General features: G+C 40.6%; 1 protein-coding gene across 1 annotated transcript in view; it reads right to left on the bottom strand.

The window, feature by feature from the left end:
• Nucleotides 1–12,079, bottom strand: part of PSMD11 (proteasome 26S subunit, non-ATPase 11) — a 38,748-nt gene extending 26,669 nt beyond the window's left edge. Inside the window, exons 1-3 of the mRNA XM_007937330.2 lie at nucleotides 11,989–12,079; nucleotides 9,529–9,630; nucleotides 3,018–3,142 (exon numbers count right to left, since the gene is read on the bottom strand). Coding sequence (XP_007935521.1) covers nucleotides 3,018–3,142; nucleotides 9,529–9,630; nucleotides 11,989–12,079 — 318 coding nt within the window. The remainder of the gene's footprint in view (nucleotides 1–3,017; nucleotides 3,143–9,528; nucleotides 9,631–11,988) is intronic.
• Between the last annotated feature and the right edge of the window lie 9,390 nt (nucleotides 12,080–21,469).

The following is a 21,469-nucleotide window of genomic DNA, read 5'->3' on the forward strand; positions in this document are numbered from 1 at the left end:
AGGGAAGAGGTAACTATCAGGAGGAAGTGGGAGGGGAGCTGTTGCATTGTGGTAAATTGTGGTCAATGTCATAAGACAAAGTGTATGTGAACTGCTGTATGGAAAGTGAATTTGCTCTGTAAATTTTCACCAAATCATGATTTAAAAAAATAAATAAATAAAGGAGCTCTGGTGGTGTAGTGGTTAAAGCAGTCAGCTGATAACCAAAAGGTTAGCAGCCACTCCGTGGCAGAAAGACAGGCAGTCTGGTTCTATATAGATTTACAGCCCTGGAAACGTGGGGCAGTTCTACTCTGTTCTATAGGGTCACTATGAATCGGAATCAACTCAATGGCAGTGGATTTGGTTTGGGCTTAGTACAAGAAAAAGCTCAAAGTCTTTTCAATGATTTAAAAGCTGAACATGTACCAAGTGAAGGTGATTGTGATGAAGAATTTGTCGCAAGTAGGAGTTGACCCAACCATTTAAATGAGAGGACAATTTTATATAACATTAAAGGGCAAGTATGACTTTACGTGAGTTGGTCCTAAGTCAGACATTCGTAAGACAGAAACTGCTGGTACAACAGGAGCACAGCTAGTAAAGGGAAAAACAGTACAAAGAATGAGGTCAGAGAGGTAGCCATTTTAAGGAATCTGGATTGCACAAAGAATGAGGAAGGCACTATGGTACTACAAGATACACAGTGCTTCATCTGCATTACAGTAAAGATAAGGCAAATGTAAAATAATTTTCATTTAAGGCAGAGTAATCAGAAGTATAACACATACAAAATATGATGTGGGTCATTGGAAAAATTAAGATTGTATCAAAGGAAAGATTTCAGATGAGGTAAAACTTCAAGTGAAAAATAGAAGAGAAAAGTATAGCATGAAGAAGTAAACACAGATGGAGCGTACAGGGCTTATTCAGCAGAAAGCCAGGCATCCAACATGCTAACAGGTTTGGCATGCTTAGTAGAAGGAAATCAGGCTGCTACAGTTGGTTCTATTATAGAAAACCATGAATTACCTAACTTGGTAGACAATGGAGAACTACTAAAGGCTCAAGTTGGATGAGGACAAGAAATAAAATGATCCGAGATCTACTTGGTAAGTTATTTCTGATGATGGTGGTCCAGTGTGAAACGAGAATTTTGCAGAAGAAACTAGGAACCAAACTAGATGGTAGCAGCAGTGAGAAACAAATACAAAAGAAGTAGGGACGCAGACATTGAAGATAGGTGAACTGACAGAATTTAACAAATGGTTAGATGATGAGTAGGTCATATTGAGTCTGAGGAGATGAGACCATCTGGATCATTTATAATCTGCTCCCAAACAAGCAAATAATCCACATATATTAACTAAAAGAATGTAAACGGAAGAGGGCCTGGGTCTTGATAAAAGCTAAATTACTAAACACCAGGAAAAAAAAAGCCCTCTTCAACACTAAAATGGCACTGATGATAATATGATCCAGTGCCTAAAAGTGTTTCCATGCACCCAAGGAAACACCAAGATCTACTGCCTAGAATAGAGTTCTGCCAGAAATGTTGTTAGAGGTAGAGTCAGTTCCAGCTCATGCACAACAGAATGAATCACTTCCTGGTCCTATGCCTTCCTCACAACTGTTGCTATGTTTGAGCCCACTGTTGTAGCCACTGTGTCAATCTATGTTGTTGAAGGTCTTCCTCTTTTTCACTGACCCTCTCTTTTACCAAGCATGGTACTCTTCTCCAGGGACTGGTTTCTCCTGATAACATGTCCATAGTACACAAGACAAAGTCTCACCATCCTGGCTTCTAAGGAACATTCTGGCTATACGTCTTCTAAGACAGATTTATTCATTCTTCTGGTAGTCCATGGTATATTCAATATTCTTTGCCAACACTGTAATTGAAAGGCATCAATTCTTCTTCAATCTTCCTTATTCATTGTCCAGCTTTTACATGCATATGAGGTGATTGAAAATAATGAATCAAAAGACTTCTCTACAAATGAATTTTCTCTGAGTTAGTTTATGATGTAAAACTAGACTTCAAAGAACCATGAAGGCAAGAAACGATGTTTCACAAAAGAATGATTTTAAAGTGGGGCCCATGTGTCCTAGGTTTCTGAAATGCTTCGCTATTAACTCAATAAGCTACTGTGGCCTTTTATACCCACAGAGTACAAGGGTGAAAAGAAACAATTAGCAGCTCCAACTCCTGCCCTTATACTATCTGATATTTCATGTATTTGTTCATTGCCTGCCTTCCCATTAAAATATAATCATTAGTGACTTGTGATTTTACATCTGTATCCCCAGCACTTGTAACAGCACCTAATAGATAGCAGGCACACAATGAGTATAGATCAATGTATCTATGGGAAAGATAGCAACTATATTCTTCCCACAAATAGATTCAAGCAACAACAATATATCCTTGCTTGAACTTCCCACTTTCTGTGGAGTAATTTTTAATTTTGGAGTGTGTCTCCTTATGAACTTCAACAATACAAGCTATCTTTGGAAAGGTAGGAAGAGAGACAAGCACTCTTCAATACAGCTCAGGGTCTAGTCTGAACTTGCTGAGGACATGTACAGGAACACCATTCACTTCTGCACACATAAGACACAGACAGATGCTTACTTCTCAATAAAGGCATATACACAGTATAAAACATGCCAAGAAAGGATACCACAGGACTTAATTAGTGCTCACAAGGAGCTTTGTGACACAGGATGAAAGGTACCACAGACATAGAAAACATTACAAAGGTGTGGCAATACAATACCTCAAAGACAAGAATCAGTTTGTGACCCTGATGTAATGAGGATTCCAGGGACCACTGACAATCTCCACTTACAAAGCAAAGCATGGAACAGACCCAAAGTATCAAATGCCCTGTAACAAAGAGAAACTGACACGATAAGTCCTGAGCTGTCCTCCCAGCTGTCCCTTCCACATTAGTACCACAGTGCAGGCAGGTGTTTCTTTCACTGAAACAGACTTTCTTCCATATTTTCTACCTTCTGTCATTAAGGTAGCTCACCTCCTGCCCTGTAGCTGCTTCCATATCAAGAAACAGATCAAGAAGAGATCGGACCAGACGGGCTGCTTTAGCCTTGCTGATGGAATTCAAGAAAGGTCGCACATACTTCAGGAGGCCTCCAAGCTCTGTGTGGAAAGGAATTCAGAAAGGGAAAAGTATGTATCAATATTAGGGAAAGAACGCACATTAAAAAAAGAAACAACCCAAGATCATAAAATTAGTATTCATGTCACTGGAATAAGCTTAAGTGCAACTTATTAGAGGAGTTTAAAGCATTCCCAGCAAGTAACAGTAGCAGAAGTAAGTTAATATTAATGCACTAAATTTGTATTTTATTCTTCACTCAGCCACTGGATTATGATGAGGGCCTTGGGAAAAGTTCATGACTCTCTGACTCATTTACCTATCTTAATGAAAGACAAATAGCAAAGTACGCATACTCTCAGAGAACACTTTCCTAGAACATAAGGTTATGTGTCGCTACCCACCTTGGACAAAATCACTTCCTCACAAGCAACAAATATGATCAGGCTCTGTAGGAATAATTTTCCAAGTCTGCCTTAACAGTTTCCCTTAAACAGAAAGATGATCAGTTCCAAGTTCTTTCCTCCTACCTTCCCACAATTTAGCCTTTTAGCAATATCACTTTCCTGAATAAACTTTTCACTTAGCAGTCACAGTGTTTGCCCTTAAAGTTGTATATCCTCATTGATCTACAAAATCTAAATCTATAACTATGACCAAAAAAAGATGCCCATAACAAGCTTTTGTTCCCCTAAAAAAGAAAAGAGGATGGTACAGGAACTGTAGGAGATCATCTTTAGAAACAAAGCCAAACTAGAGATGTGCTTGTCAAAGAGTAAAAACTAGAGAATATTTCAACGAAATAACCAAGGAAGTAGTTTCAGAATGTAGGTTAAAATTACCTTAGTGCTATTGCCTCTTTAAAATTAATATTCTTCACCCTCCTCTGAGAAGCCTAATTTAGGGCAAGCAAACCTCACCCTCCTGAGATTTTAGGGTCCTAAAATCCTCATCTGCCTGAATAGTCAGAAGATGCACGGGACTGTGTCAGGTTGTAAAAACTTCTGCACAAAGTGAAAACGTCTGTCTTTCCCTTTATTCCCCTTTCACTCCCACTGTCTTAAGACTTTTTCCCATGTGCTACCCCATTCACCCCTACACAGACATACGCACAGTCATGCCTCCCTCATGCTGCAATCCCATCTTCTTAACCTGTATAACCCTAGGTATCATTATAGGTCCAGCTAGTGCCTAACGCACCTGACTGTTAACCAGAAGGCTGGCGGTTCAAACCCACCAGCCACTCCTCGGGAGGAAGGTTGGGCAATCTACCTCTGTAGTGATACTGCCTCGGAAGCCCAAGGAGGGGTCGCTATGAGTTGGGTCTGATTCGATGGCACATAACAACAACAACAAAGTCCTATTTGATCTTCCATGCCAACTCCAGTCTACAGTGATTTCTCCCCCTCAAATTCATTCTCAATTTATGCAATTTTCAATTATATTATATAAGCATAGCTTCTTAAAAGTAGTCTAGTACAATGTCCCTTCTTTCACGTTTCCTACATTGCTTGAACAATTTCTAGTAAAGGCAATGTTTAGAAACAGCCTATTCCATTGTTGTTCAAACCACTTTGTTCTTTTTTGAAAGACAACTCTATAAACTCCTTTCAAAGGGCTTCAAATATTTAAAGATAACGATCATTTACATCTCCCTAACTTTCTCTTTCTTCAAGTTAAATATTTTCACCATTTCAACTGTTTCTCCAAAGTCCAAAGGTTTCTAGATTTCTTATCACCTGAGTTGCCCTCCTCTGAACAAACGTTAGCTTGCAAACGTACCTCTAAATATGGTACTTAGACTGAAACAATGCTCCAGGTACTGTGTGGTCAGTAGAGTATGAGGCTACATGTAACACAAAACAGCATTTTAACTTTTTCTAATAGCACTTTCTTAAGACTAAGTCCATTAAAGTCTTTTCTTTTTTTTTTTTTTTACATCGACTACTGTCAAAACTGGCACTTCCTCCTTCCTCTGTTTTGATAAATACTTTCAAGTATATAACTTTAAACTTTATACTTATCACAACTGTATTTAATCTTGCCGGCTTTAGCAATAACTCTGAATCTTCATTCTGTCTTCTACTGTACTGAGTCATCTACAAAAATAAGCACGCCTTCTGAAATGTCTTTAGCCATGGTATCAATTAAAATGCTGACCAGAAAAACAAGGACACATCCTAAAGACGGGAGCTCTGGTGACATAGTGCCTAAGGCACTTGACTGCTAACGAGAAGGTTGGCGGTTCAAACCCACCAGCCACTCCTCAGAAGGAAGATTGGGCAATATACTTCCGTAGTGATACTGCCTCAGAAACCCAAGGAGGGGTCGCTGTGAGTCAGAGACAACTCAACGGCACATAACAACAACATCCTAAAGACAGGATGCTAGAGACTTCTCTACAGGATGACAAATGATCTACTTATTAATACAGTTTGCATAGTTGGTGAGACCACTGTAAATCTATAACCTGTACCTGTCATACTAATATTATGACAAATGCTCAATCTGCTTTTATCAGATATGTAGTCTCCATCATTCCACCAATCCAGGGGTTGGCAAACTTTTTCTGTGAAGAGCCAGTAAATACTTTTAGCTTTGCAGCTACATCCAGTCTCTGCTGCAGTTATTCAACTCAGCCATTGTACTGCAAAAGCAGTCACAGACAATATGTAAATGAATGTGGCTCTACAATATTGCTGTGTTCCAATAAAACTTTATTTACATAAACAGTTGGAAGGCCACAGTCTGCAGACCCCCTACAAATCTACCAATCTGACATGGCTAACCAAAAAGAGAGACCTGAGTTTGGAATAATTTGCTCTTAATAAACCTAGAGCTTTAAGTGATGAAAATCTCCTTACCAAATAATTTGTCCCAGAATTTTACTGTGGATTACCAGTTTGTAGTGTCTGAAATCTATGCTTTTCATTACCATTTTTGAAAGTAGAATGTTTGTCCATTCTCAGTTTCCTTATATCTCTCAATTCTCCATGATTTTTCCAGAATAATAATATTAGCTCTAATTACACCTGCTAATTAATATCCTATTCATATTAAAAGACAGAAGTTGTCCAAGTCTAAAGACTTGAACTTATTTAAAGGAACTATCTGCTCTCTCTTCTCTCACCTACCTTGGCTTTAATTCTCTTTCTGATGTTATTTCTATCTTTTTTCAGTTTGAAAATCATTTTCCTTCCTGGAAAAGGCAGAAGTGAAACATGAGCTAAGCAGTTCTGCCTTTTTCTCTAGCATCTACTAGCATCACAATATTTTCTCTAAGCCATGAGTCTTACTCTTCTTATCTCAACCTTTTAGTTGCCATTTTTCTAAAAATTCATTTGATTTTCCATTTTAGTTTACTACTGTCTTGTTTGATGTTCATTCTTGGTTATATTCTGTTTCTTTCCATTTTCATACATAACGAGTTAATTTTTTTTCATTCCCTTAAAAATCATATTGACTTCTTCTATTTGTTCTTAACTGTGATTACTTGTAATTATGACAAGAAATTCCTTTTACAAACCTTACAGAACTCAATATAGTCCTTTTAAGAGACTCTTAAGAATTGATAGATTTGTATTGTTTGTTTCCTTTGATTCTGATCTCCCTGAGGAACAGAAAATATCTATTCTATCAATCTTCAATTTTGTTTTATTATACATTTAATACATGCCTGTGTGAGCTATCGGGTCAATTCTGACTTGTTATAATACTTTCAATATTCTACTGTGAAATCTGTCAATCCTGAGCCTACAAATCATGTCTGATGCTGCTGCAGAGCACTACTTTCAGTCACTGTAACACATCAGACATTGCCTTATGCAGTATTTCACAAGTGACTGTTGTCAGTCAGGGACCTATCTTTAACTGTTTGGGCAGACTACTTAGCACAGTGGTTAAGTATTCAGTTGCTAACCAAAAGGTCAGAGGTTTGAAGAAGCCACTCCACGGGAAAGGTGTGGCAGTCTGCTTCCATAAAAATTATAGCCTTGGAAACCCATGGGGCAGTTCTACTCCGACCTATCAAAAAAAAAAAAAACAAACTCACTGCCATTGAGTCGACTGCGACTCATAGCGACCCCCCCTTGGGTTTCTGAGGCAGTATCTCTACGGATGTAGATTGCCCAGTCTTCCTTCCAAGGAATGGCTGACGGGTTTGAACCACCAGCCTTCTGGTTAGCAGTCAAGTGCCTTAGGCACTATGCCACCAGAACTCCTACTCTATTCTACAGAGTCACTATAAGCTGGCATTGACTCAATGGCATATAACAAGTATGTATTAAATGTATAATAAAACAAAATTGAAGATTAATAGAACAAACATATATTCTGTTCTCAAGGAGCTCAAAATCAATGGAAATAAACAACACAAAACTATCAATTCATAATAGCAAAGACAAGTAAGTGAGCATAAACTCTAAGAACTCCTTAAGGCTTCTATTGCATGTATTTCTCAAACTCTTTCTTAGAAAACAATGATATGTAACCTGGAAAAGACTTTTGAAAATCCTTGTAATTCAGCTTACCCTTCCCAATTCTAATAAGTTTAGCCGTATACTTCTAAACTTCTCAGGTCTTGGGTCACAAGGGAGTAGCAAGGAATAAGGAGGGAAAAAGCATGAAATAGGAATTTCAAGCAAAACAGCAACATTTTTGGATGAAAATTTCTTAAGCATTGACTATACTACACACTGTTTTTAATTATCCATGCCACTGGAGGAAAGCAGAGATTTGGGTATTGCAACAACAGAAAAACCTTAAATCACTCATCTAGTTTTATAATTCTTTCAGAAAACTTACCTTATTAACTGTATTTTGTATGGACTAATAATCAAAACCATTTTGCAATCCCCCAAGCTCATACCAACCAACAGTCAAAAGGAATCCATAAGCATGTTAAAACAGGCAGTCAGTCAGTCTAAGATGAAAAAACCACCACTGATAATCTGTAAGTGGACTGTAGGAAAGTAACAACCATTATACCATGAGGCTCTGAAGTAGAACTATGTAGGGTTCAAATCGAGAGTCTAACATTTACTAGCTGAGTGATCTTGTATAAGTTATTTAACTTTTCTGCACTCAGTTTCCTCACGTGTAAAATGTATAATAATATCCACTTCATCAACTTATTTTAGGATTTCATAAGCTAAGCCATGTTTATGCTTAAAACTGTAACTGGTTCATAGTAAGCTCACAAATATTAAACCCAACAAATCAAACCCACTACTATGGCAACGATTCCAACTCACAGTGACCCTACAAGACTGAGTAGAACTGCACCATAGAATTTCCAAGGCTGTAAATCTTTACAGAAACAGACTACCTTATCTTTCTCCTGAGGAGCAGCTGGTAGGTTCATACCACCAATCTCTTGGTTAGCAGCCAAATGCTTTAACCACTGTGCCCCCAGAGCCCCTTACACAAATGTTAGGCATGATTTTTCTTATTATAGATATTTTTAAATCATATTTTAAATAAGATCCATGCAAATATACCTACCCAATTTCATACATCTTTTCTCAACATTCTGTTGACTGAGCTTAAAAACTATCAAGTTAGTTATGCTTAATTGGGAAAGATCTTAGTTCTCAATTTCAAGACAGTTTTGTTAACTTACACCCATCATTCTCTTGGATAACAACTTAATTTTTGGGGGGAAGCAATTCATAAAGTCACTTACCAAAGCTTAATCCATTCTAATCAGATAAGCCCTAAATTCTCTTTACAGTCTAAACAATCACCTTGAAGTTTAAGCCAACTTCTCTCCAAAAACTATTACCACTTTACCACCCCTAAAGGCCTTCCTGGTAAATAGGACCCTCTCCTTACTCCAAGAACACACTCATCATCAGAATTATCATCTCAAGCCTAGCCAGTCAATAGCTCAAGTACAACTAGAATGTTTGGACAATGATATGCAGAAAGTCCTAGTTGCCAATGAAGTCTTGGGAAAGCTCTGTCCATTTAACGTCTCACTCATTCTGTACCAGGAAAAAAAGACAGTGAGTCACTGTCCTTTGCACAGATGCAAAGTCCCTAGTCATTTTCAAGTCAGGGGCCTAAAACCACCCTCCACCTTACATGCATCAGAGCTATTAGTGAAATCACTGAACACCACTGCCTGTATATAAGGAATACCATCAGATTTCAAAAAGATGCATGAGACTACTATATACCAACAGAAAAAGGATCTTCCTTCACCTGCAGAATAAAACACTTTCATTCAAGAACTGAGTCTAAAGGCCACTTAACTTCCTACTAAGAGACTTAAGTTCAACAAGTTGCCAAGACAAGAAAACTGAATTATATCACCGATGAACTGAGCGTGTGGCTGTATTCCCACATTCTTTCACTCCAACAGAAAAACTGAAACTTCACCCAGCATTTCAGGTAAAAGAGAAAGCAATTCATCTGTAGCACTTACCAGCAGCTTGTCCAGTCTTCGCCAGGAGAGAGCCCAGTTCCAGGATGCTCTGCTCTTTGACCTGCACTGCCTCCTCATCATTCTCCTGAATGTCACGTTTCACTGGGAGAGGAAAATGCAAACCTCTTAAAGATATGACAAATAATGAAGACTGATGGAAATTTCACCCTCACAAGACCCATTACCAGCTCAAACACAGTTACCAAAAGACAAATTATAAAGTGCCTAGAAAAAACAATCTCTAAACAAGAAAGCATAAAATGATCCTGTATAAGTAGGGCATGTCCCATGTAATTCATGAAAATATATTCCTCCTCTGACTCATTGGTGCCTTTTCATTTTAGCAATTACAATTTCCTTTACCCATAAATAATGAAATGTCTGTTGCAGTCACTTGGTTAAAGCAAAATTAAAAGAAGTCCTTCATACTTACAGTGCGGAGCTCCATGCCAGGCACTATGTTATATGAAAATATTGAAAATGCAAAATGCCTGTGGACTTACCTGTCTAAATTAAATTTAAATGACCAAGTTTTGATTTAAAGTCAAAAGCCTTTAAATAAACTTTAAGTCTGTGTAAAGTCTCAGCTGATAAGTGTGTTAGGGATAAGCAGTTCTACAAAGCCATTCAGGAAAATCAATCCTATCAAAGCTTCAGTGTGATCCTAACAGTTATACTTAGGAGAGACTGCTGCTTTACAATGGATTCAGATCCTGTTAAAATAACTTTGTGCCATCTATCCCACTTTCTACTGTTAATAACTATTCTACCACTCCAACATCAAATGGTATCTCCAAGTTTGCAGTGATAATTTTAATTACAACCACCACTAGTTATCATTTCTCTTACAAACCATCATGACTTGACAAAAACCAAGATTTTGATACTCCATGATGGACTCCGGAAAAAGTGAGGCTGTCAACCATCATGACTCAAGCTTGCTGTAACAGAAGCTTCCAGGGAACTCTCCTAATATGATGGGCAAACAAAAAATTATGCTTACAATTCCCACGTTATAAAAGACATTATATTAGGCACTAGGGCACCAAAAAAAATAAAAGTCATGTTTCTCACATTACTTCTGAATACTAGCGTATACTCACAGAACAAAAACACATGTGACTGAGATGACTCTGGTTCTGTAATTGTAATGGAAGATAAGAACTTCAAAATGAAACCACCTTAACCAATATCATGCAGTCACAGATGCATCTCGACCCCCCACCTCCTCTCCTTCTCCAGTACTGTACTTCCAAAGATAAAGACATCAAGATTTTGTCACTGTCCTTTCTCTGTGCCAAGTCAGGAGTATCAACATTCAACAGACTAATAAAAGTGAACATAAATGCCAACATTCTAGCAACTGCGCCTACACATACATTCTCATACTACTTGTTGATCGAATTCCAATCCTCTCAAACCACATTATTAAAAAGATCACCTTACTACATGTGCAGTGACCAGCTAGTCTATGCTCTAAACTCTAATTGGACTTTTAAAGCCTTCTGTCATCATAAATTTATTTTTATTCACACCTGCATCCCAGTAGAAAGCTGTCAGAAGTAACTAGCTGAGGTTCCCATTTCAGCTTTCCTATTGCGTGCAGGAGCAAGACAACCATCTACTTTGTTATGAAAATTTTAATTTTCTCCAGCGATGCGCGGCCGGCCGGTTCCAAAGAGTTCCCTGAACTCCGCAGCTGACAACTAACTATTAACTCACTTCCAACCTCTACAGTGGAGACTGGGACGATTAGTTCCCTCCTAGCCGAGCAGTCCTCATCACAATACCTCGCTCTTACACCCTACACGGGGGCAGAAGAATGCCTCGGACACCTCCTCAAATCAAATGTCAAGGCCGGGTGCATCTCTCCTCAGTATTTCCCACATTCAAAGAAGAGGCTCCCCTTTGCTGGAGCCTTCTGTCGTGGAGCTGGAGAGAAGTAGCAGATCCAAGCGTCCCATAGAAAGGAAACTCCAAGAGAAAGCGCTAGCGCTCGCACTCCCACCCTGGGCAGACAGTGCTGATAACAACGGCGGGAAATGCCTGTCCTGAGTGGGTTTTGCCAAGGCCTCTCAACTCGGGGCTCTCAGACAGTTCGGGACAGACCCGCCGATTGACACTGCTCCTGGTCCCGGGCCACACCGTGTGGCCCAGACCGGGGACAACGCAGGGGAGAGCTGGGCTCCAGCTCGGCCCACTCTCCCACCCCACGTTGAGCCCACCGTGAGTCAGCAGCCGGTGAGAGGACGCAGAAGTAGCCTCAGGGCTTCTCACCGGACTGGGACCAGAGGGACTCCTGGGAGCCCCGAGCGGCCTGTGCCCCCGGCCCGGCCCCCCTCACACACACAGTGAGTCAGCAGCACCAGAGCCGGCAAGCACGGCCCCGTTCCACCGCTGCCGACCAGCACAGGCCGTGCTGAGCCAGCAGGGTCGGGGAGGGGGCGCGGCGACCTTTACCGATGGAGTGGAGGATGTCGATGGAGGCCTCCCGGTCGGTGCTGAGTAGAGACTGGGCTCTCTGGAACTCCACCACCGCCGCCGCCGCCATCTTACCGCTCTCACACCGTCCCCGGCCGCGGCCGCCGACGCCGGAAACACACACCCGGAAAACCCGCCCCCGTGTCCTCGTTCCCCCCACCCCCCGCACACCGCCCCTCCTCCTTTCCCAGAGCACCATGGGAGTTGTAGTGTCTCAGCCAGAGGAAAGGAGTGAGGGGTGAGGATGAGAGTTGGGGTGCCTCGCTTGGTGGGCAGCAAGCTCCTCAGCACCGCCTAGCGGCCGGTAGGCGCGGAAAAGAGGCTAAAGAAGTCTGAAACCCAATGCCTTTCCTGAATTTCCCTAGCTTGAAAGGAGGATTTTTTGAGTACTTGTCTATGTATTCAATGAAAGTTTTATTGGCAACTTCCACGTTTAAACCATTCATTCCGTGCAGTACCCGACCTTATGAAGTGGTCGCTGTGACAAGTAAGCTGCAAAAGACTTCTTTAAAGTGTTAAAAAGCAAAGATGTCACTTTGAGAACTTAAGTGTGTCAGCCTTAAGCCAATGGTATTTTCAATAGCCTCATATGCACCCAAAAGATGAACAATGAATAAGGAAAACCAAAAAACAATCAATGCCTTTGAATTATGATGCTGGCAAGAAGTATTGAATATACCATGAACTGCCAGAAGAACAAACAAATATGTCTTGAAAGAAATACAACCAGAAGGCTCCTTAGAAGCAACAGTGAGGCTTCGTCTTCACATACTGTGGACACGTTATCTGGAAGGACTAGTGCCTAGAGAAGGACATCATGCTTGGTAAAGCAGAGGGTCAGCTAAAAAGTGGTAGGTCCTCAACAAGATGGTTTGAGACAGCGGCTGCAACAACTGCTCAAAAATAGGAACAAGTATGAGGATGGCACAGTACTGGGCAGTGTTTTGTTCTGTTTAATAGGGTCACTATGAGTCAGAACCAATGAGAGGGCACCTAACAGTGTGTGGCAAATAACACCATTCGAATGCATTCAAGTGTCTAACAACAATTGTCAACACACACACACACACAATACACTTTTTCTAAATTTGAATCCTACAGAATCCTAGCCAACAAGAACCTCTGGTGGCATAGTGCCTAAGGTATTTGACTGCTAACCAGAAGGCTGGAGGTTCAAACCCACCAGCCACTCCTGGAGAGGAAGATTGGGCAATCTACTTTCATAAAGATACTGCCTCGGAAACCCAAGAAGGGATTGCTATGAGTCAAGTTGACTTGATGGCAGTGAGTTTTTGAGTTTTAGTATCAGAAAACTCTCCTTCCCAAGCAGCTCATTCAATCTTGAAACAGCATTGGATGTGAGGATGTGAAATATCATATTTCACCCATTCACTGGGTAAATATATCTTGAAGATCACACCGAAGTCTGATAGACACCTCAACTCCCAAACTCAAAAAAGAAAAAACAGATTTTTCTTCCCAATATCTCCAGTTCCTTCAATTGAAATCACAGACAGCTGAAAGACTGTCAAGTAGGAGGAGAAAAAACATTCTATGTGACCACTGAGGGTTAAGAACTAAAGGAAGAACTAAAAAATATACAGAGGAAGTACAGTATGAGAAGACCTTTCTGCAGGTGACAACAATCCAAACATGGAATATCCTGTTACATAAAGGAGACTGTATATAACAACAAAGGGAGCCAACATTGCACTCTGTGACTGGGTTGGGAGTTCTGGTGGCACAGTAGTTAGGGCATTCAGCTGCTAACCAAAAGGTCAGTGGTCTGAAACCACCAGCCGCTCCACACAAGAAAGTGAGGCAGTTTCCTTCTGTATAGATTTACAGCCGTGGAAACCCTATAAGGCAGTTCTGTTTTCTCCTGTAAGGTCACTATGAGTCGGAATTGACTCAATGACAGTAATTTGCTTTGTTTTGGTTTTGGTGCCTGGCTATCCACTGCCTTGAGTCAATTCTGACTCATAGTGACCCTACAGGACAGAGTAGAATCGCCTCCATAGAAGCTCTGGTAGCATAGTGCCTAGGGCACCTGACTGCTAAACCAGAAGGCAGGCGGTTCAAATTCACCAGCCAGTCCTCGGAAGGAAGGTTGGGCAATCTACTTCCGTAGTGATACTGCCTCGGAAACCCAAGGAGGGGTCGCTATGAGTAGAGTCCAACTTCACATCACATAACAACAACAACAACAACCAGAAGACTAACAAGTCCTTTGAATTCCTGTGCTAGGTTTTTATTCCTTAAAAATGCCTTTCAACAAACATGGTTATACAGGTGGATAGATAGGTAGGTGGACAGGCTGAACTATTAGGGATGTCTATGTAGCGGGGAGTATACCCAAGACCATGTATAGGTTTGGCAGACAATGGTCCTATAAGTGTATTTGTATGATCTGTAACAATCCCCAGGTGTATAGTAGAGCTTCCGCTCTGGTAGCGTAGTGCCTAAGGCACTTGACTGCTAACCAGAAGGCTGGCAGTTCAAACCCACCAGCCACTCCTCGGAAGGAAGATGGGGCAATCTACTTCCATAGTGATACTGCCTGTGAAACCCAAGGTGGGGTCGCTATGAGTCGGGTCCGACTTGATGGCACATAACAACAACAATAACAACATAGTACAGCTGACAAGGAACAAGGTTGTAGTCACTTCTTGGTCACAGCCAGCTACCCAGAGGGACCGAGTATTTGAACCAGTGGGCTCAGGACCATAGTCACAGGGAACATCAAGCTCAATTGGCATAACCTACCACACAAAACATTGTTCCACCTCCTACTTTGGCAAGTAGTGACTAGGATCTTAAAAGCTTGCAAGCAGCCATCTAGATGTAACGATAGGTCTCTCCTCATCCAGAGCAAAGAAGAATGAAGAAAACCAAAGATTCATGAAAATAATTAGTCCTGGCAACTGGTACACCATGCGATCTGCAGCCTATATGACTATGAGACCAGAAGAACTAGATGGTGCCTGTCTACCACTGTCAACCCTTCAGAGGGGGATCTATATAGGAGATCCTGCATAGAGAGAGAGAACAATGTGGAACAAAATTCAAAATCATTTAGGAAAAAAAAAAGGCGGGGGAACCAGGTTTGCTGGTCTGATATCGAGCCTAGTGGAACCACTGAGACTATGGCCTCTAGCTGCCCTTCAGGTCCGGAACTGAACCCGCATCTGTGGCTTCCAGCCAAACAAAAGACAGGCATATGAGCTGAGCATTTACCTGAGGTAGATACACTCCTTGGAGAGAACACTCATGGGAGAAGGAAGGGTGTTTATGCCCAGGGAGACAGCTCAGGGAGCAGGGGTGTATGGAGGGATGGACACAGGGAAGAGGTAACTATCGGGAGGAAGTGGGAGGGGAGCTATTGCATTGGGGTAAATTGTAGTCAATGTCATGAGACAAAGTGTATGTGAACTGCTGTATGGAAAGTGAATTTGCTCTGTAAACTTTCACCCAAATTGCAATAAAAGGAAAAAAAATGCCTTTCAAACCTGGAATGTAACTCACTCCTGTGGCTTCCAGTCAAACAGAGCGGCAACCAGAGTGAACATTTACACCAGGTAGATACACTCCTTAGAAAGATCAATCATGGGGGAGAACAGAAAGGCAGTATTTGCACAGGGAGGTAGATCAGGGGGCAGGCAAGCATAGGAAAGAACACATGGAAGAGGTAACTACAGGGAGGAAGTGAAGAGAGAGCTGTGACGCTGTGGGGATTGCAGTCAATGTCACGAAACAAAATGTTATAAACTGCTGTGTGGAAAATGAATTTGTTCTGTAAACTTTCACCCAAATCACAATAAAATTAAAAAAAAAATGCCTTTCAAGTTACTTCTGGCAAAAAGGCACTATATGCTATGAAAGAAAGAGCACAGAATTTGAAGTCAGACAATTAGGGAGCTCAAATCTTCATGCTGTTACCAGCTAATAGTCAAATTAAACTCCCTGAAACTAAGTTTTGTAATCAATAAAATTATTTTTAAAATCTACATCACAGAATTACTTGAAGAATAAAATTTTAAAAACACTAGAACATTTCATCACTGTGACTGACACATATAATTGCTCAATTAATGGTATCTATTATGATTATGAAGGTCCCTAAGTGGCACAAATGGTTTGCTCTGGATTGCTAACCTTAAGGCTGGCAGTTTGAAGTCACCTAATAGTACCATGGAAGAAATGGCCTAGTCAACTGCTTTCATTAAGAGTACAGCCAAAAAGAAAAAAACAAAAAAACAACCCCCAAAACCCTGTGGAACAGTTCTAATCTTAGCACATTGGGTCGCTATGAGTTGAAATAAACTGGATGACAATAACAACAACAGTAAATTATCATTGTTGTTGTTGTTGTTTGCTGTCGAGTCGGACCCGACTCATAACGACCCCTCCTTGGGTTTCCGAGGCAGTATCACTACAGAAGTAGATTGCCCAACCTTCCTTCCGAGGAGTGGCTGGTGGGTTTGAACCACCAGCCTTCTGGTTAGCAGTCAAATGCCTTAGGCACTATGCTACCAGAGCTCCCAAATTATTATTAGATTGTTGATTAACTTAGCTGATTAGCACCCACTATTCCCCTTCTTCAGAAGTCCGTGTGTGGTGAAAATGATTTGTGCTCAATCACTAGCCAAAAGGTTGGCACCTTGAACCCACCCAGAGTGCCTTGGAAGACAAGCTGGCAATCTGCTTCTGAAAGGTCACAGCCTTAAAAACACTGTGCAATGGTTCTACTCTGCAAACATAGTATTGCCGTGTGTTGGAACCCACCCAGTGCCAACTAACAACCACAACCCTCCTTCCTCACAGTGCTTGCTTGGAGGGTTAAGCTAATCACTAATTGGTGACTGTTCTAGCAATAAGGAACTCTGGCAATGCAATACCTAAGGAATTTGACTGCTAACCAGAAGGTTGACAGTTCAAACCCACCAGATGCTCCACAGAAGGTTTCCTTGGAAACCCAATGGGGGTCACTATGAGTTGGAATTGACTCAATGGCAGTGAGTTGGGTTTTGTTTGTTTGTTTGTTTTGTTGGTTTTTATAGCAATAGAGTGGCAAAGAATTGTCAGTTCTATTCCCCATCTTTAGACTTCCTCATCCTTAGTCTCATCTCCTACTCTCCTTAACCTCCCTGATATACCTCTTTCCATTCCCACACCACCCCAAACACCCTACATAGCCTTAGTTTACTTCAGGGATATCCATTCTCTTTACAGTAGATGTCTTTGTTCTTCATATCTATTATTGTCTAATTCCTTAATTTCTTTGTCTCTTTTCTCTGCTTTTACCATGATTATCTATAGCCTTTGTTCTAGAACTGAAGGTGTCTTACTATTTATCAGAATGGAAATTCCAGGACACTTAATTGTGCAATATGTAGATGACACACCCTTGCTTGCCAAAAGTGATGAAGACTTGAAGCATTTGCTGATGAAGATCAAAGACCAGCCTTCAGTATGGATTACACCTCAACATAATGAAAACAAAAATCTTTACAACTGGACCAATAAGCAACAAAATGATAAATAGACAAAATACTGAAATTGTCAGATTTCATTTTACTTGGGTCCACAATCAACTTCCATGGAAGCGGCAGTCAAGAAATCAAAAAATGTATCACATTGGGTAAATCTGCTGCCAAAGACTTCTTTAAAGTGTTAACAAGCAAAGACATCATTTTGAGGACTAAGGTGTGCTTGACCCATGTCATAATATTTTCAATGGCCTCACATGCATGTGAAAGCTGGACAATGAGCAAGGAAGACTGGAAGAAGAATCGATGCCTTTGAATTATGATGCTGGCAAAAAAAAAGTATTGAATATACCATGAACTACCAGAAGAATGAACAAATCTGTCTTGAAGAAGTACAGCCAGAATGCTCCTTAGATGTGATGGTGAGACTCCATCTCATGTACTGTGGACATGTTATCAAGAAGGACTAGTCCCTGGAGAAGGTCATCATGCTTCATAAAGCAGAGGGTCAGCTAAAAAGAGGAAACTCTTCAATGACATGGACTGACACAGTGGCTGCAACAAAGGGCTCAGACACAGCAATGATTGTGAAGCAGTGTTTCATTCTGTTGTAATAGGGTTGCTATGAGTCAGGGTCAACTCGAAGGCACCAAACAACATCAACAACAACAAAACTCATATGAAGGAAAAAGGTCATTCATGGCTTAGATAAACTTTAAAAAGAAGAGTAAATGGGGGACTTGCTCTACCAGATACTAAGACATATTCAGAAACCCTAATGATAGGAAGTCAGTGTAATAGGCCAATAGAACAAAGTAGAGAACTCTGAGGAAGAACCATTTACATATGGGTATTGATAGACATTAAAGGAGACATCAGAAATCAAAGGAGAAAGAGGAGATAATAGGATAAAGATGGAAAAACTGGCTAACTCCATGGAGAAAAATATAACTCTATCTCTACCTAACATCATCTATATGGGAGAACTCTTAATGAATTAAAGAACTAAATGTGAAAAGAGTACTAAAAAGCTAACTGAATAAAATGTAGGATGGACCTAGAGAGAGGAAAAAAAACTTCTTAAAGGAAACTTCAGATGCACAGACCATATGGGAATAACAACAAGAATTTGATTACATCAAAATTATTTCTAGCCATAAAAACACCACAAATGCACAGGGAGATAGCTCAGAGGGCAGGAATGCATAGGAAAGAAGGACACAGGGAAAAGGTAACCACAGGAAGGAAGTGGAAAAAAGGCTGTTACATTATGGGGATTGCAATCAATGTCATGAAACAAAATATATATGAACTGCTGTATGGAAAATGAATTTGCTCTGTAAACTTTCACCCAAATCACACTAAAAAAAAAAAAAGACACCACAAAAACAAAATTATAAGAGACAGAAAAGAGATATTTGCAATGTCTGACAGGGGATTAATATTCAAAGTATGTAAGGACACAAGGGCCATCTTTCTGTTCCACCATTCTCAGCACTGCTTTTGTCTTGCTATGATTCCAAGATGGCCATTGCAGCTCCAAATAGTTTATCTTTACACAGCTGCATCCAAACACATGAAAGCAGTTTTTCCCTGTGAATCTCAGTATTCTGAGGAAACACTTTTCACAGACATAGATTGCCATTATTGCTGGAAGTTAAGGGCTATGGTAGGAGCTCTGGTAGCGTAGTGCCTAAGGCACTTGACTGCTAACCAGAAGGCTGGCGGTTCAAACCCACCAGTCACTCCTCGGAAGGGAGGTTGGGCAATCTACTTCTGTAATGATACTTCCTCGGCAACCCAAGGAGGGGTTGCTATGAGTCAGGTCCGACTCAACGGCACAAAACAACAACAGCAACAACAACTGCATTCTGAGAGAATTTCTCAGTCCAGTATTTCAGTTCACTAATTCATTAATCAGTGTATCTATTCTGCCATTCAACCCATCTGCTGAATGTTTTACTTCAAAAATTGTATTTATCATTGCTGAGATTTCCAATTTTGTTCATTTTTCTTCTTGTTTTGTTTCATAATTATGCTTATTCTAAAAGTTTGTTCCAATCTTGTTAGCTATGTTTCCTTTAGTGAAATTCTTCTCTTGTTTTTATTTTTCACTCTATTTTAAGGTGTTACTCAAATATCTGGGATTCTTTACCATAATAAGTTCATTTTTCTGGGGGTCAGGATCTTAGTCTCAGAGGACATTAAGGTCAATTGGCATAACATAGTCTACAAAGACAATGTTCTACATTCTACTTTGGTGAGTAGCAACTGGGGTCTTATAAGCTTATGAGTGGCCATCTAAGGTACAACTATTGGTCTCTCCTCATTCAGAGCAAAGAAGAGTAAAGAAAATCACACACATGGAAACAATCAGTCCAAAGGACTAATGGGCCATTAAAATCTCAGCCTGAGACCAGAAGAACTAGACAGTGCCTGTCTACCACTACTGACCACTCTGAAAGGGATCACAATAGAAGGTACTGAATAGAGCAGGAGAAAAATGTGGAACAAAATGCAAAATTATTAAAAAGAGAGAGAGAGACCAGGTTTACTGGTCTGATAGAAACTGGTGGAACCCCCAAGACTACAGCCCTTATTCACCCTTCAAGCCTGGAAACCAAACTCCCCCCATGTTTCAACTTTCAGCCAAACAACAGACAGGCCTATAAGGTGAACAGTTACACCAGGGAGCTACACACTCCTTAGAACAATTAACCATACGAGATCAAAAGGGTAACATTTGCCCAGGAATAAAGCTTAGAAGATAAGAGAGGATAGGAAAAAAGAAGAATGGAAATGGAAAACAGAGAGGGAATGGGAAGAGTGCTGTTACATTGTGAGGATTGCAATCAATGTCATGACACAAAATGTGTGTGGATGGTTGAATGGAAAATCAATTTGCTCTATAAACATTCACCCAAATCACAACAAAAAAAATTAAAAGAAAAAAATAACTCTACCTTTTCCATTGAGATTCCTATTCAAAAACTTTTTCTATTCCTTCTGGTGAGTATTCAGGCTTTTCCTTGGGCCTCTGAAATTATACTCAATACGAGAGGAAGGCTTGTTTGGAAACCCTGACTGTGCGAGAACTGAGACATTAACCTCACAGTCATTTATAAAGGGCTTCATGATATTCCTAACTTGCTCCATTTCTTCTTCCACTGGATAGAATCAAATTATTCAAAGACAGGATCAAGAGAAAGAGAAGGGTTTGAAAAGCTGATCTTATTGTATCTAGGGGCTAGTAGTTGAGTGACACTATGCTTTGGCTATTAATCCTAGGAGCTTATCAAATAATTGATATTGAAACTTTCACATGTATTATTTCAGTTGATCCTCCAAATAACCTTTAATAGAAGGTTTATAGGTGTCAAGTGGACAAGAGGTGGAAGTGTGGTAGCTAAGGTTATGTGTCAACTTGGCTGGGCCTGGTTTTGAGTGGCAGGGCATCTGGATGTAGTGATTCCCCATGATGAGACTAGTAATCAGCTCTTTGAGAGCTTTGAGAAAGGTCTCTGAACTTTTGGGCATGCTTGGACCTGCATGTAGCCAAGTCTTCATTCAGCAGCCTGCCATGTTGCCTGCCAATCTCAGGACTATTTCTAGACTTGAACTAGTGGCCTGCAATGTTGCTTGATAATCTTGGGATTGTGCCACTTTACTTGTCCACCTTGGGTCTGTCAGCCTCAGCAGTCAGCAGCTGCCTGAGTTAAGAAATGCCTCCAGCTCCAGTGGGCTGGGAGCAAGAGGCAGAGCTGAAGCCCAAGGTTGAAGGGCCTTCACCCAAGCCCCTAGAGCTGGCACTTTGAACTCAGACTTCTAACCTCCTAAACTGTAAAAGAATAAATCCCTGTTTGTTAAAGTCAGCCACTTGTGGTATTTTCTTTTTTTTTTTTTTATTAGGATTTGGGTGAAGATTTACAGAGTAAATTCACTTTTCATACAGCAGTTCACATATACTTTGT

The sequence above is a fragment of the Orycteropus afer genome, unplaced genomic scaffold (assembly GCF_000298275.1).
Source record: "Orycteropus afer afer isolate SDZICR_OR568_19922 unplaced genomic scaffold, OryAfe1.0 scaffold00042, whole genome shotgun sequence".
Taxonomy (NCBI): Eukaryota; Metazoa; Chordata; class Mammalia; order Tubulidentata; family Orycteropodidae; genus Orycteropus; species Orycteropus afer.